Source organism: Lepisma saccharinum, chromosome 1 (assembly GCF_977018435.1).
Source record: "Lepisma saccharinum chromosome 1, izLepSacc3.1, whole genome shotgun sequence".
NCBI lineage: Eukaryota > Metazoa > Arthropoda > Insecta > Zygentoma > Lepismatidae > Lepisma > Lepisma saccharinum.
In genome coordinates this window covers 122,148,957-122,161,521 of record NC_139229.1, presented here as the reverse complement: position 1 = coordinate 122,161,521, position 12,565 = coordinate 122,148,957, and the positions used below count along the sequence as shown (strand labels likewise).

Sequence of the window (12,565 nt, the reverse complement as noted above, 5' to 3'; positions counted from 1 at the left end):
TTTAGTTCCTTTTCTAAAGCTTCACGCTTGGCAACAGGGATCGGATAAGGCTTCCTAAACACTGGCTCTAAATCCTTCAACCATATCTCACACTGAACGTCTCTAGCACAGCCAGGTCTTTCTGAAAATACATGGTGATATTTCATAAGCAAATGGAACAAACTATCCTGTTCACTCTTGGACAAGAACTGACTTTCCTCAACCTTTTCCCAAATTTTATCTTCACTGGCACTCCACTTATCCAACACAGCGACGTTTACTCTGGCTTCCTTGCCTCCGTCGTAATCTATATTAACAGTGAGCGGGGTGCAGCTACTTTGCAGTGTCAACTCGTTCTCCAACAAACATATATTGGCTCCATAGGGCTTAAGAAACGGCATGCCCAGTAAAACATCAACACCTAACTTCTTTATCACAAATACTTCAGTGTTCAATTCTTGGTCTTTAAATTTAATGCTAATATTCCTTCTCCCACAAATCCTTATCCGATTCGAACCGGTTACTCCAACTATTCGAATTTCTGGATCCTTCTGTAGTTTCATTCCCCTGTACTTCTCAAGTAGTTCCATCCAAATGTCGAAATTTAACAACGAAGCCTCGCTCCCAGTGTCGAGTAAGCAAACGACAGGAATGTCTGCAACTTGAGCTTTAACTTTGGGCGTACTATGGAAAGTAGTTAATTCAACAGACCTCTTAATCCCTTCCTCCACAGCTTTCTCTTCTACTTTGGTTAAGGAGTAGCTGTAATGGATTTCGTAAGCCCTGTTAAAAGTTTCGCCATTGGATATTATTCGTTCCTTACTACTTCCTTGCCCAAGCGGAACGGAACTTAAGCAAGATTCCCATTTAAATCTTGGTTAGAGGGAACCACTGGAGCGCTCCAATAGAACTGACGAGTCTGATCAACAGCTTGTTGTTGCTCAAAGGTCCTCGGTAACTCTGATTCATATGTCTGAGATCCTGAAGTCACGAATTGCCGGTTAGGAGAATTGTAGACTCTTCTTCGAGGAGGAGATGCTGAGTTTCTTCTTCTCTCGACGTAACCTCCTTCTGGTGCTCTCGTCTCGGGATCAGATCTTGGTTCTTGTCTATTAGGACGACTTCTATACCACGTCCTTCCTCTAAACTCCCTAGTTTGACGGTAACCATTATTACCTGTCCTTGGTTCCTCTCGGTTACGGACGTTGTTGTTAATATTTCTTCCCGCAGGTCCGTGGGTTTCTCGGACGACTTGTCTCACTGCTGTATTTCTCTGCATGGGTTGTTGATTTCTAAACCTTCCATTATTACTGTTCCCAGCTTCATTTCTCTTGAACCAATCTGCTCTCCAGCTTTCGGCCTCCTCATTCACTTCATATCTCTTCAGGAATGCCGCTAACTCTTCCATTGTCTTTGGTGGGTTATCGAGGCAAAGTTGTCTGACTTTATAAGACATCTGTTTAATTATCAAATTCAAGACCTCACTTTCTATGAGTACTGGAGAAAGATTCTTAAACCCAGCATAAATTCCCCACGCATACTCTTCCATGGTTTGATTGGAGCCTTTAGTGTACTTTCTATTTCTCAAGACGTCCAATTGTCTTTGTTTTGCTTCCTCTGAAGCAAATGTAGCAGTAAACTTTTTACAAAATCCATTGTAGTCCCTAAACTCTTCGTAATGGGCCTGGAACCAATGCTCGGCTTGTCCGGTAAACAATCTGGATAGTAACTGGAGACGATATTTCTCTGGAACTTGCATAAGCTCAAAGTTAACATTTAGTTCCTTCAAATACTTCTGTGCACTTTGAGCTTCAATGTTACCACTGAACTTAGGGAGTTGATTTAAGTCAGATATTCGAGGTAATTTGACATATCGTCCTCCGATTTTTTTATCTAATTCCGAATCTGAAGATGGAGTTGAGTTCTTTCTGGGTTTCCGCCTCTTCCGACGAATCCTTGTCAGTGGTCTTTCGTCCTCGGAAGAGGAATCACAAGAAGGTCTCTTCCGATTTTTTTCTGTCTTCGAGGCTTTCCCAAACCTACCAGCATCAGAGTTTCCAATGGAGGTCACAACTTTACTGTGATTAATTCTTTCTTCCATACCTCGAACAATTAGATCTTCCACTGTGGGCCTAACATTATTCTTCCTCGAGATCTTTCTCTTACTCGGAGATCCGCGTGCACCCTCACACTCAACGTAATCTGACGTCTCTCCAGCTGACTGATGGTTATCAAAGCCATAAGGAGACTTAACAGCGGTTTCCTGCTGAGATGGATCTATGTGAAGTCCTTGAAGCCTGCCTCTCAGGGAGCTTATGTTTTGTTCCACGTTTAATTTCAGCTGACGTAACTCGGTGGCCACACAAGTGTTATTCTTTGCAATGTTATCCACTTCATCACGAACGCTGGTTATATTGTGGGTTACTTCTTCACGGAAGCTGGAAATACTAGTATTTATCTCTTCACAGAAAGAGGAAACCTTACTCTCTCCTTGACGTAGTTCTTCACCAAAATTCTCTAACCTCTCAAAGCACTCAGCAACCTTAGAACTTACTTCCTCATTTTTCCCTAGATAAGCAGTCATCTGTTCCTTAATCTCGGTTACACTCACTCCCAGAGTGTCCATGGAACGAGTAATTCCTTCTATTTCACGCTCTCGCTCAACTGTAAGCGTTGTGTGGAGTACCTCCCACTTCTCATTATTTTGGGACTGTTCCTTGCTTAGAGTTTCATGCAGCTGTTTCCACCGTTCTTCATTTTCAGATCTGTCAGCTTGTCGTTTTCTTTCTTCTTCTGCTTTTTCTTCTTGTCGCTTTCTTTCTTCTTCGACTTTCTCTTCTTGTCGCTTTCTTTCTTCTTCGACTTTCTCCTCTTGTCGCTTTCTTTCTTCTTCTGCTTTCTTTTCTTGTCGCTTTCTTTCTTCTGCTTTCTCTTCTCGTCGTTTTATTTCTTCTTCGGCTTTCTCTTCTTGTCGCTTTCTTTCTTCTTCTGCTTTTTCTTCTTGTCGTTTTATTTCTTCTTCGGCTTTCTCTTCTTGTCGCTTTCTTTCTTCTTCTGCTTTCTCTTCTTGTCACTTTCTTTCTTCTTCTGCTTTCTCTTCTCGTCGTTTTATTTCTTCTTCGGCTTTCTCTTCTTGTCGCTTTCTTTCTTCTTCTGCTTTCTCTTCTTGTCATTTTATTTCTTCTTTGGCTTTCTCTTCTTGTCGCTTTCTTTCTTCTTCTGCTTTCTCTTCTCTTAATATACTCCAGAACTGTTGCACCTGTTCTCTTCAGCGATTTTTTTAGCTTTCTCTTCCGCCTTCCGAGCTTTCACCTCTGCAGCCTTTTCTATTTGACGTTTCCTTTCTTCTTCTGCTTTCTCTTCTGCTTTCTCTTCACGTCACTTTCTTTCTTCTGCGGCTTTTTCTTTCCTTCTTTTCTTTTCTTCCATTTCGGACCAAACTGTCAACCACGGAGGAAGTTCAATAGCAGGTTCCTTATTCTCATCGTCATCGCCCTGGCAACCTTTACACCGGACGGCATCTAAATTTTGCCCTTCCACGGATTCAGCCTCAAATTCACAAACGATATGCTTCCACTGGCTGCAGGAAATGCACCGAAATGCCCCCTTATCTTCATCTTGATTGGAGCAACAATCAAAGTGCAAATTTCCGTCTTCCTCTACAATCGTCGGCAATGAATTGCGTTTAGACTTTCTTGTTGCCATCTCGATGTTTCGTAATTTCAGAAGAACCACCGGATATATACTTCGAGCCCCAAACGTTGCAGCGCCACTTGTAAGGATCCACCCTGGATCGTACTTGGTTCGATGGGTCTATAGAGCCTCGGCTTCACACTCAGTATCGCTTCGGGGCTTGAGTCTCCTCGGCTCAAGGTTCGGGTTATTCCGGCTGCTTCAATCCTCGATGTAAGGTCCCTTGTAATTCTAGGTCAAAGGTTCTCAATGTACTTATAGATCTTGACCAAGATTCTATAAGCAATCGACAATCCTTTTTCCCACTAGGTTCTGTCGATATTCAGTTAAGTACCCAACTTCCTTTTCTCTTTTCAGCCTCTGACCAGAGAACTGAAAATTAATCCGTGACCACAGAATAAGAATAGGTGATCCCTGACCAGGGACACAAACATTGACTACTAACAGTCTATCGACCGATCCCGAATTCTGGTGTATCCTACGACAATCACAATCCTCTCAATTATATCTCCTGACCAGGAGCATAGAACCTAAAGAACATAAGCCTTCTGACCAGAAGAGCTAAGTAATTGTCCTAACGATAATCCAGAATAAACTAATTCCTAGTAGCGACGTGGAAGTAAACGCAGAAATACGGGTGCGAAAAGAAAAGACGGTAATACAAGTTCCGTATTTATCTGGAGTTCGAATACAAAAGGCCACGGGCCACCGAGCTTTGTTGCTTATATAGGATTTCTCGGTGCCGTGAAGGATTTACCAACTTTTATCTTAACCTCAATTTTACATTACAATAAAATACATATTAATAAAATATCAAAGAGGAACATAATTAGCTACATACAGAAATTATTATTTTTACCCTTTTGTGAATATTAAATATGCAATATAATTTTAATTGTTACACTCAGCATTTAATTTGACTAGGGAGTATGGCTTCTTCCAACTCCCCTCTCTCCCTGCAACGGCCACGCGAAAAGACAACAAAGAAAAGAAAGAAAACTTACAACGTTAAAATGTTAAGCAAACATTTTTTTTTTAAATACAGGTTTTGTCTTGCGCGGGCATAACTTTCTTCTACCTTATCGTAACTAAATTCTGATTACACCGTCTTGCAGTAAAAGAATCAGGGATTAATATGATATTAGTTAAATTATTGTCCGCCAAGGGACACGACAGATATAGCGTGGGGAAGACAGACTAATCTTTCGTCTTTTCCCCGGTTTCAACGTTTACATAAAGTTGAGTCTGCCGGGCTTCTACACAATAGCGATTGTTTTCTCGCATTGTTGTCCCCGATAATGAAATTCCAGCTCAGCTTGTTGGCAGAAAGAAACAAACTCTTTGAACTTATATTTAACATCTGGATGTATACTCTATATACGAGGTGGGTTCCACTTTTCTTGGTAATTAACCATTAACACCCAAAAATTATAAATACCAAACAAAGGAAAATATTAAGTTTATATACATCCTTGTAACGTGAACACTGCTACACGTTACACTGTTGTCAGGTGGCGTTGCCAGTTGGTGGTTGGGGGGCTGGGCTGTGCTGCTTGGCATGGTGCCGTTCCTGTTTCCCACATGGCTGGGGGGGGGGGGGAGGTCAAGTATGTGCACCACATCTTTTCTTTTTCAGGTCGGGGATCTTTCTGAGGACAGGGTGCCAAGTCGGGTGTGCCTGTCCATTGTCCAGGTTCAGTGCTGGTTTCTGTTGGATGATAGCATGGTTTTCTTTGACAGTGGGTGAAGTATGGGTATGGAGGAGATGGTGTGGTTAGTGGAGTCTGAAAATGAAAAATTGTGTATGGTTTATGAACTTTTTCTGTTGTTTTTATATTGTGGAGATCTGTTATGGTGAAATAAGGTCCTTAGGAAAATATTTGGACCTAAAATTGATGAGGAGACAGGTGAGTGGAGAAGGTTACATAATTTAGAACTACATAATTTGTATTCATGTCCAGATATTATTAGAATAATTAAATCAAGAAGACTTAGGTGGGCAGGCCATGTGGCACGAATGGGAGAGGAAAGAGGAGTTCACAGGATTCTTATTGGGAAACCTGATGGTAAGAGACCTGTAGGGAAGCCAAGACGAAGATGGAGGGACAATGTTGAGATGGACCTAAAGGAAATCGGTAGGGATGGAAAAGAGTATAGATCTTGCTCAGGATAGGGACAGATGGAAGGCCTGTGTTGCTGCAACCATGAACCTTCAGGCTTAAGAAGGCTAGAGAGTTAGTTAGGTGTTACCTTAGCCTGAAAGCTAGATGCACGTGATTGTAGCACCCAATACATTTTATGCAGATTGTAATTTTAGAGGTGTTCTTGCGTGTGTGTAGAATGAAATTTCCTATAAAAGAAAAAAAAAGAGAGTTGTGAAAGTGAGTATGCATAATAATTAACAGATTATATATTATATTGAAAAACACAAGGTTCAAAAGCAAAAATCATGATGATAAACATGTCTGGAAAAATGTCATTTTTGAACTGGAAAACCTGGAAATGTCAGGGAATTTCATAATCAAAAAATCATAGCAACCCTGAGTCTTCATTGGTAGCTTTTGAGCATCAATGAGTGAATTTATCAACCCAATTGTGCACCACTTCCAATTACATACGCTTCTCATCGTAAACAGGAGGCATTTTTTTAAAAAATGAAAGCCCTCTGCAGAAAGTCTCTTTCCAACAACAAAAAGGCACACCAGTACATTGTTCTTTGATTGTACATTGCTTGAGCATGGTTGCCATTTTAGATACTGATCTGCTCGCACACAGGAAATATCTAGCCAAACTTTCAAAATGATTTACTGCCACTATAAGAAATCATAAACTTTATGAACTATTTACTGACTTTTCCATGTAAGATTATTTAATGTTCTGCTTTGCTGAGACACAGATGGCTAAACTGTCAAAGAACTGGGTGCCATAACCTTGAGTATGAATAAATGTTTTCCAATCTGTTTTTTTGTTATTCTTGTTCCCATGTGGTCTCTTTCAATGGAAAATTACATCTTCCTTGCTTCTTGTTATTGTTATTCAGAATCCCAACAAAAGATTGTCTTTGATTTTGTGTGGAGATTTCAACAGCACACCAGAGTTTGGAGTATATCAGCTCATGACAACGCAGCATATACCTGAAGGCCATATGGATTTTAGTAGCAGTAAGTATTATGCATTTCGATACATTTTTTCGTTGTAAATTCCACATAAAAAGTGGATCAGAAAGTCGCTGTATGCTAAAATAAAATGTAACTTAATGAAAGTTGGTGAAAATTGTAACTTTTTCAGAAATTATGCCTGGTTTGCAGACATACCATTTCAGTACCTATTCAACTGAGCTACCAAGATCTTGAGAGCTTCACCATAACTTCCACTGATAGCTGTAACAGTTGGGCTGAAAAGTTCGTAGGCTGACTCATAGATGGCGTTACTAGAATTAAATCCATGTGATTTTTACTTAGTACTAACCTTCAAAAGATACGTGTATAAATTTCACAGCTGCCGGATAATTAGTTCGTGAGATATAGCATTGTGAGTGAAGCACCTTTTGTTATTGTGAAAAAATGGATAAAAAAGAATTTCGTGTGTTAATAAAGCATTGCTTTTTGGCGAAAAAAAATACTGTTGAAGCCAAGGCTTGGCTTGATAAACATTATTCGGACTCTGCACCAGGAAAATCAACCGTTGAGAAGTGGTTTGCTAAATTTAAACGAGGCGAAATGAGCATCGAAGACGATGCACGCAGTGGACGCCCCAAAGAGGCTGTTACCGACGAAAACATCAAAAAAGTCCACAAAATAATTTTAAATGATCGTAAAGTGAAGTTGATCGAGATAGCTGAGATTATTACATAGCGTTGTTGGAGCGTTTAAAGGATGAAATCACGAAAAAACAGCCCCATTTGAAGAAGAAAAAAGTGCTGTTTCATCAAGACAATGCACCGTGTCACAAATCAATGAAAACGATGGCAAAATTATATGAATTAGACTACGAATTGCTTCCCCATCCACCATATTCTCCAGATCTGGCCCCCAGTGACTTTTTCCTGTTTGCAGACCTTAAAAGAATGCTCGCTGGAAAGAAATTTAGCACTGATGAAGAGGTAATCGCCGAAACTGAGGCCTATTTTGAGGCTAAAGAGAAATCGTACTATAAAAATGGCATCGACAAATTGTATGACCGCTATAATCGATGTGTCGTCCTCGAAGGCAACTATATTGAATAATAAAATCGAATTTTGTCAAAAAAATATTTTTTACTATGTTAGCCTACGAACTTTTCAGCCCAACTGTTATATACACACTGATAGTTGTATATACAATGTGTTTTTAAAGTCCAGCAGGATTGTAAAAACCTATAATATTTCAAGTAATAGGTTTATTACAACAAAATATTGTTTGTTACACAGAGGAAACTTTAAAATTAATGTTTGATGTGGTTTGGTTCATCATCAGATCTCCAGCTGGGCACCATTCACACCCAAACACTCTTGCAATCTTTGTTTGAATTCGAGAATTGTGTTTTGATGGTGCTCTACGTGGCAAATCATCTGTGCTTCCCGTAGCCTTAAACTTTTCGTACCATCTCTGGGTACTTGTCTCCGGTGGAGGTGTTTTTCCAAACATTGTTTGGAACCTTCTCCGAACCAACACATAAGATTTTAACTTGGTCCCATAACACAAACTGAGCTTTTTCTTGCATCGACGCCATCTTGGAATCATGTGATCACTGGCATACACGTCATTCAGCAGTGTGGGCAGAACAAAATCTTAAATATTCCTCTGTATATAAAAACAGTATTTTGTTGTAATAAACCTATTACTTTAAAGTTATAGCTTTTTAGATTCCTGCATGACTTTTAAAACACACTGTACTATGATGATTCCAGAGATGCCCTAACACCAAGTTACCATACAGCCAGGTTTCTGTAATGTGTTTGGTCATAACTAACTATCAATAATTATGTGTTTCAAGAAATGTTACACATCTTAGATATTTAGAAGTAAGTCTTACGTTACAGTTATGTGTGTTTTATGAACCACACAAAAACACACTTCAAGTTGGTTGACATATGCAAGTGAATTGAAGGTGCAAGGCATATGTGAACCTATTTATTCACTCCATTTATGTTATAATAATTGCTGCTGTTATTGAATATCCAAAAGTGAAACCTTGATTCTAAGTTAGGATATAACAATGTAAATCTGGACCATTCCAGCATGTTAGATTTTTACTTATTTATTATTTATTCTTTTCTATCAGTGTGAATTGAATATATTCTAAATCTGAAAAACATTTTTTTTCCTTCCTTTCATTTCAGATAAAGAGGAGGCTGTGAAAGGATTGTCATTTGCTCATCAATTCCAGCTTGCAAGTGCCTGTGGGACACCTGAATGCACAAATTTCACTGTTGGATTTGCAGGCTGTTTAGACTATATATTCTACCAGACAGACAGTCTTGAGGTTAAACAGGTCAGTTACTTTATGTGTACTGCCTAGCATCAGATTCAAATTTGCATTGTTATTTTATTATTGTGTATTTTGTGTATATATACAAAGTTATTCTAAATTAGTTATCCAAAAAGAAACTGAACTTTTTCAAAATAAATTTATTTACCTTGTACACAGCTTAATTGGATTTATCACCTGCAAAGTAGTGTCCTCCTCTGCTAATACAGGTCTTCAGTGCTTCTTCCACTAATGCATTTTGAGGAATAGCCTGCCTGCAGGTCCTGGAGTTAATTTTCCTTAATCTCTCTATGGACTGGAAATGATGTTCTATCAGTGTGAATTTTAACCTGAGGAACTAAAAGAAGTCTGCATGTGTCAAATCAGAAAAAATGGGGTGGGATACAACACGTGTGTTGTGCTTGGCGAGAAACTCTTGAATTAGGAGCACCGAATGTGTTTGAGCATTGTCATGGTGCAGCATCCATGTTCCATTTGCCCACGCTGCAGGCCTTTCCTAACAGCATCCCTCAAATGCTGCATAAGTTCCAAATAAAACTATTCGTTGATGTTGTGATCATATGAGGCATACTCATAATGCACAACACCATGATAATCAAAAAACACAAGCAGCATCACTTTGACATTGTAGCGGCTTAGCCATGCCTTTTTCAGTCTCAGCGATGATTTGCCCAACTACTGTGATTGATGACTGTGCTTTGGTTTTTTGGTTTTAATGTCATAGCCGAAGACCCAGGTCTCATCACCTGTTATGACATTTTGCCATCGTCCTCATTTGCTCGGTTCAAAAGATCTTTGCTGATGTCAACACGTGTTTCTTTTTGTTCATCTGTCAGCAACTGTGGAAGAAATTTGGCAGTAACCCTATGCATGTTGAGTTTTTCCCCCAAAATCGTGTGACGCGACGTTTTGCTTATTACCACTTCTTCTGCTATTTCACGGATGGTCAACCGACGATTTTACCACACCACAGCATGTACTTGCCTGCTCAACATGCACGTCATCACACGATGTTGATGGCCGTCCAAGCTTTGCATTCTTTTCAGTGGATGTTCTGTCTGCTTTGAACCACTCATAACATTGTATCTGGCTCATACATTTTCCCCATACTCTTCTTGCAACATTTTGAGAGTTTCTGTAAATGTCTTGCGCAATTTGAAACAAAATTTCATGCACTTGCGTTGCTCTTTGAGTATAATCATTTTCTGTGTATCAGAAAATCACTGCAGTCATGCAACACAACTTCACTAAACTGCTCACAGGATGAAAACTAAACAGTCTAGACTAGTGCACTCAATGGTAGTGCACTCAATGGCAGGTCCTTCTATGTGGCGCTAGTAAGTTGACCTACACAGATTGCTTCATTGGTGGGCAAATTTGAAAGTTCGGTTTCTATCTGGACAAACCTGTATGCTTTCTTCCGTACTGAAGTGTTGGTGGATGATCGACATCTGAAAGCAGTCCTTGAAGGGAATATTGTGGTAGTTGGTATGAATAGTAACAGTAAAGTCCCAAATTTTTGGGTGGAGTAGCGGATAGCGGTGGGTGTTGATTCTGAGATTGAGGGCTGTGGATGTTTGTCCCAGGTAGAATCCACCACATACGTTGCATGTGAGGATATAGATGAGGTTTGAGGTGTGACAGGTTCCTTTGGGGTGGAGAGAAGAGTGAATACTTTCATATGTATTGGGTCGGTGCTGCATAAGTTCGTACCATTTTGTTATGGGTTGGCAACACTGCGTTGCCAAGAGTTCCTTGTCCGTTATTCCATTGTTATTACTTAGTTGTAGTTTTGTGTTAGTGAAAACACTGTGTATTCTAATTTTGAGCACATTTTGTCTATTTTGCGGATGAAACAAGATGGAGTGTCAAAGTGGACAAAGTTGAACATTTCCGGCACATTCTGCTCTTCGAGTTTAACCGAGGATCAAGTGTGGCAGTAGGAAGTCTTTCCTAATTAAGCTGCTCTTGAAACGTGGCTAACTGATTTCTTCAACTCAAAAACAATTTGTTCTGTGTACTGGGCTAATGCCATATACTGAAATCACAGCAGTTCTACAGGCGAAGCATCGACCTCCTCCCCAACTTTGGCAGATGGTCATTGACAATGGAGGCCACTACATTACTGACTGAGTGAGAGTTGTTGTGACTGTGTGTTGTTAGACTACAATAACAATGTTTCATCTTACCACCTGTGTACGTGTGTTAATTATTTATTGTATTCCTGTTAACGTATGTTATAAAATGCTATGAACTTATGCACCTATCCAGTATATAAGTGAAAGAAAAGACAGAACTGAAATATCATGTGTATTTTTGAAGAATTGGTGTGTTAATTGCTGCCACATGGTGCTTGTAAGATGGGTCCAATCTAGCTGAAACCAAATAACTCTTCCATACTTGATAAGCAATGAACATTCTGTAGTATCTGTTCCCTGTGGTATTTTTCTTATGCTTCAACATATTTTATATTCTTTTTCCTGACATGTCTTATCTTCAGTACTTAACTAGGGATGAGCTGGTACCGATATACAGGCTCAGCTGATACAAATGGTATCAGTATGAGAAGGCACTGGTTTGAGTTTATTTACTGATTCCAGTCTACACTTGTCAGGCACTTTAGTCTTTCACAGGGTCTGCAAAAATCCCATGCAACACTTTCACGGAGCCTAATTATCCTGGAAATTATACAAAAATTGAAATCTCCACTTACTTTATACCAGTAGATTTCTGCAAAACCTGTACTCTGTTATTACATAAGAGGTATTTTCATATTCTGATGTAATTTTTAATCATTTGAAGCAAAAATCGGAAAAATTGATGCTTATAATTGGACTGCAATACTTACACACTAATACAGTACATAAACTCAGGACCCACTTTGAAAAATTTATTTCCAACAACCTATGAAATTTATCACCATCAGGAATACAAAATATTGTAGAGAATACATGAAAGTTTTTTTTACATGGCAATTAGGTTACAAATGCTCTATGTGGGAACCGTGGGTGACCCGACAAATGTCTACATGGTAATCAAACTCCATGCCAAACACGGCTCAACATGTCCTCTGTAACCGTGGCTGTTGCTTGCTCAATTCTCCCCCTATGTTCCACAACATCACGTGGAAGAGGAGGGACATATACAAGGTTCTTCACACATCCCCATAAAATAAATCGCAGGGGGTGATATCGGGGGACCTAGGGGACCACTTCATCACCTTCACTCATGCCTGGCCTACCACTTCCTTTCTTCGCGCACAAGCACCCAGTGTTAACAGATTTTCAATACCAATTGAGGATCACCTTTCTGGTAGGAGGTTCTTTCCCATACTTGGTACTAAATTTTTGTTGGACATATGTAGCACTTTTTTATTTCTCAAATTGTAGCACACAAAAGGCCTTTTCAGGTTGAGAAACCGCCA

General features: G+C 39.6%; 1 protein-coding gene across 3 annotated transcripts in view; it reads left to right on the top strand.

Moving 5' to 3' along the window:
• LOC146000477 (2',5'-phosphodiesterase 12) overlaps nt 1–12,565 on the top strand; it is a 39,542-nt gene that overhangs the window by 26,351 nt on the left and 626 nt on the right. For all 3 annotated transcript variants that reach the window (XM_083138155.1, XM_083138164.1, XM_083138175.1), the window contains 2 exons: nt 6,713–6,833; nt 8,993–9,144. In XM_083138155.1, the coding sequence (XP_082994281.1) occupies nt 6,713–6,833; nt 8,993–9,144 (273 nt within the window). The remainder of the gene's footprint in view (nt 1–6,712; nt 6,834–8,992; nt 9,145–12,565) is intronic.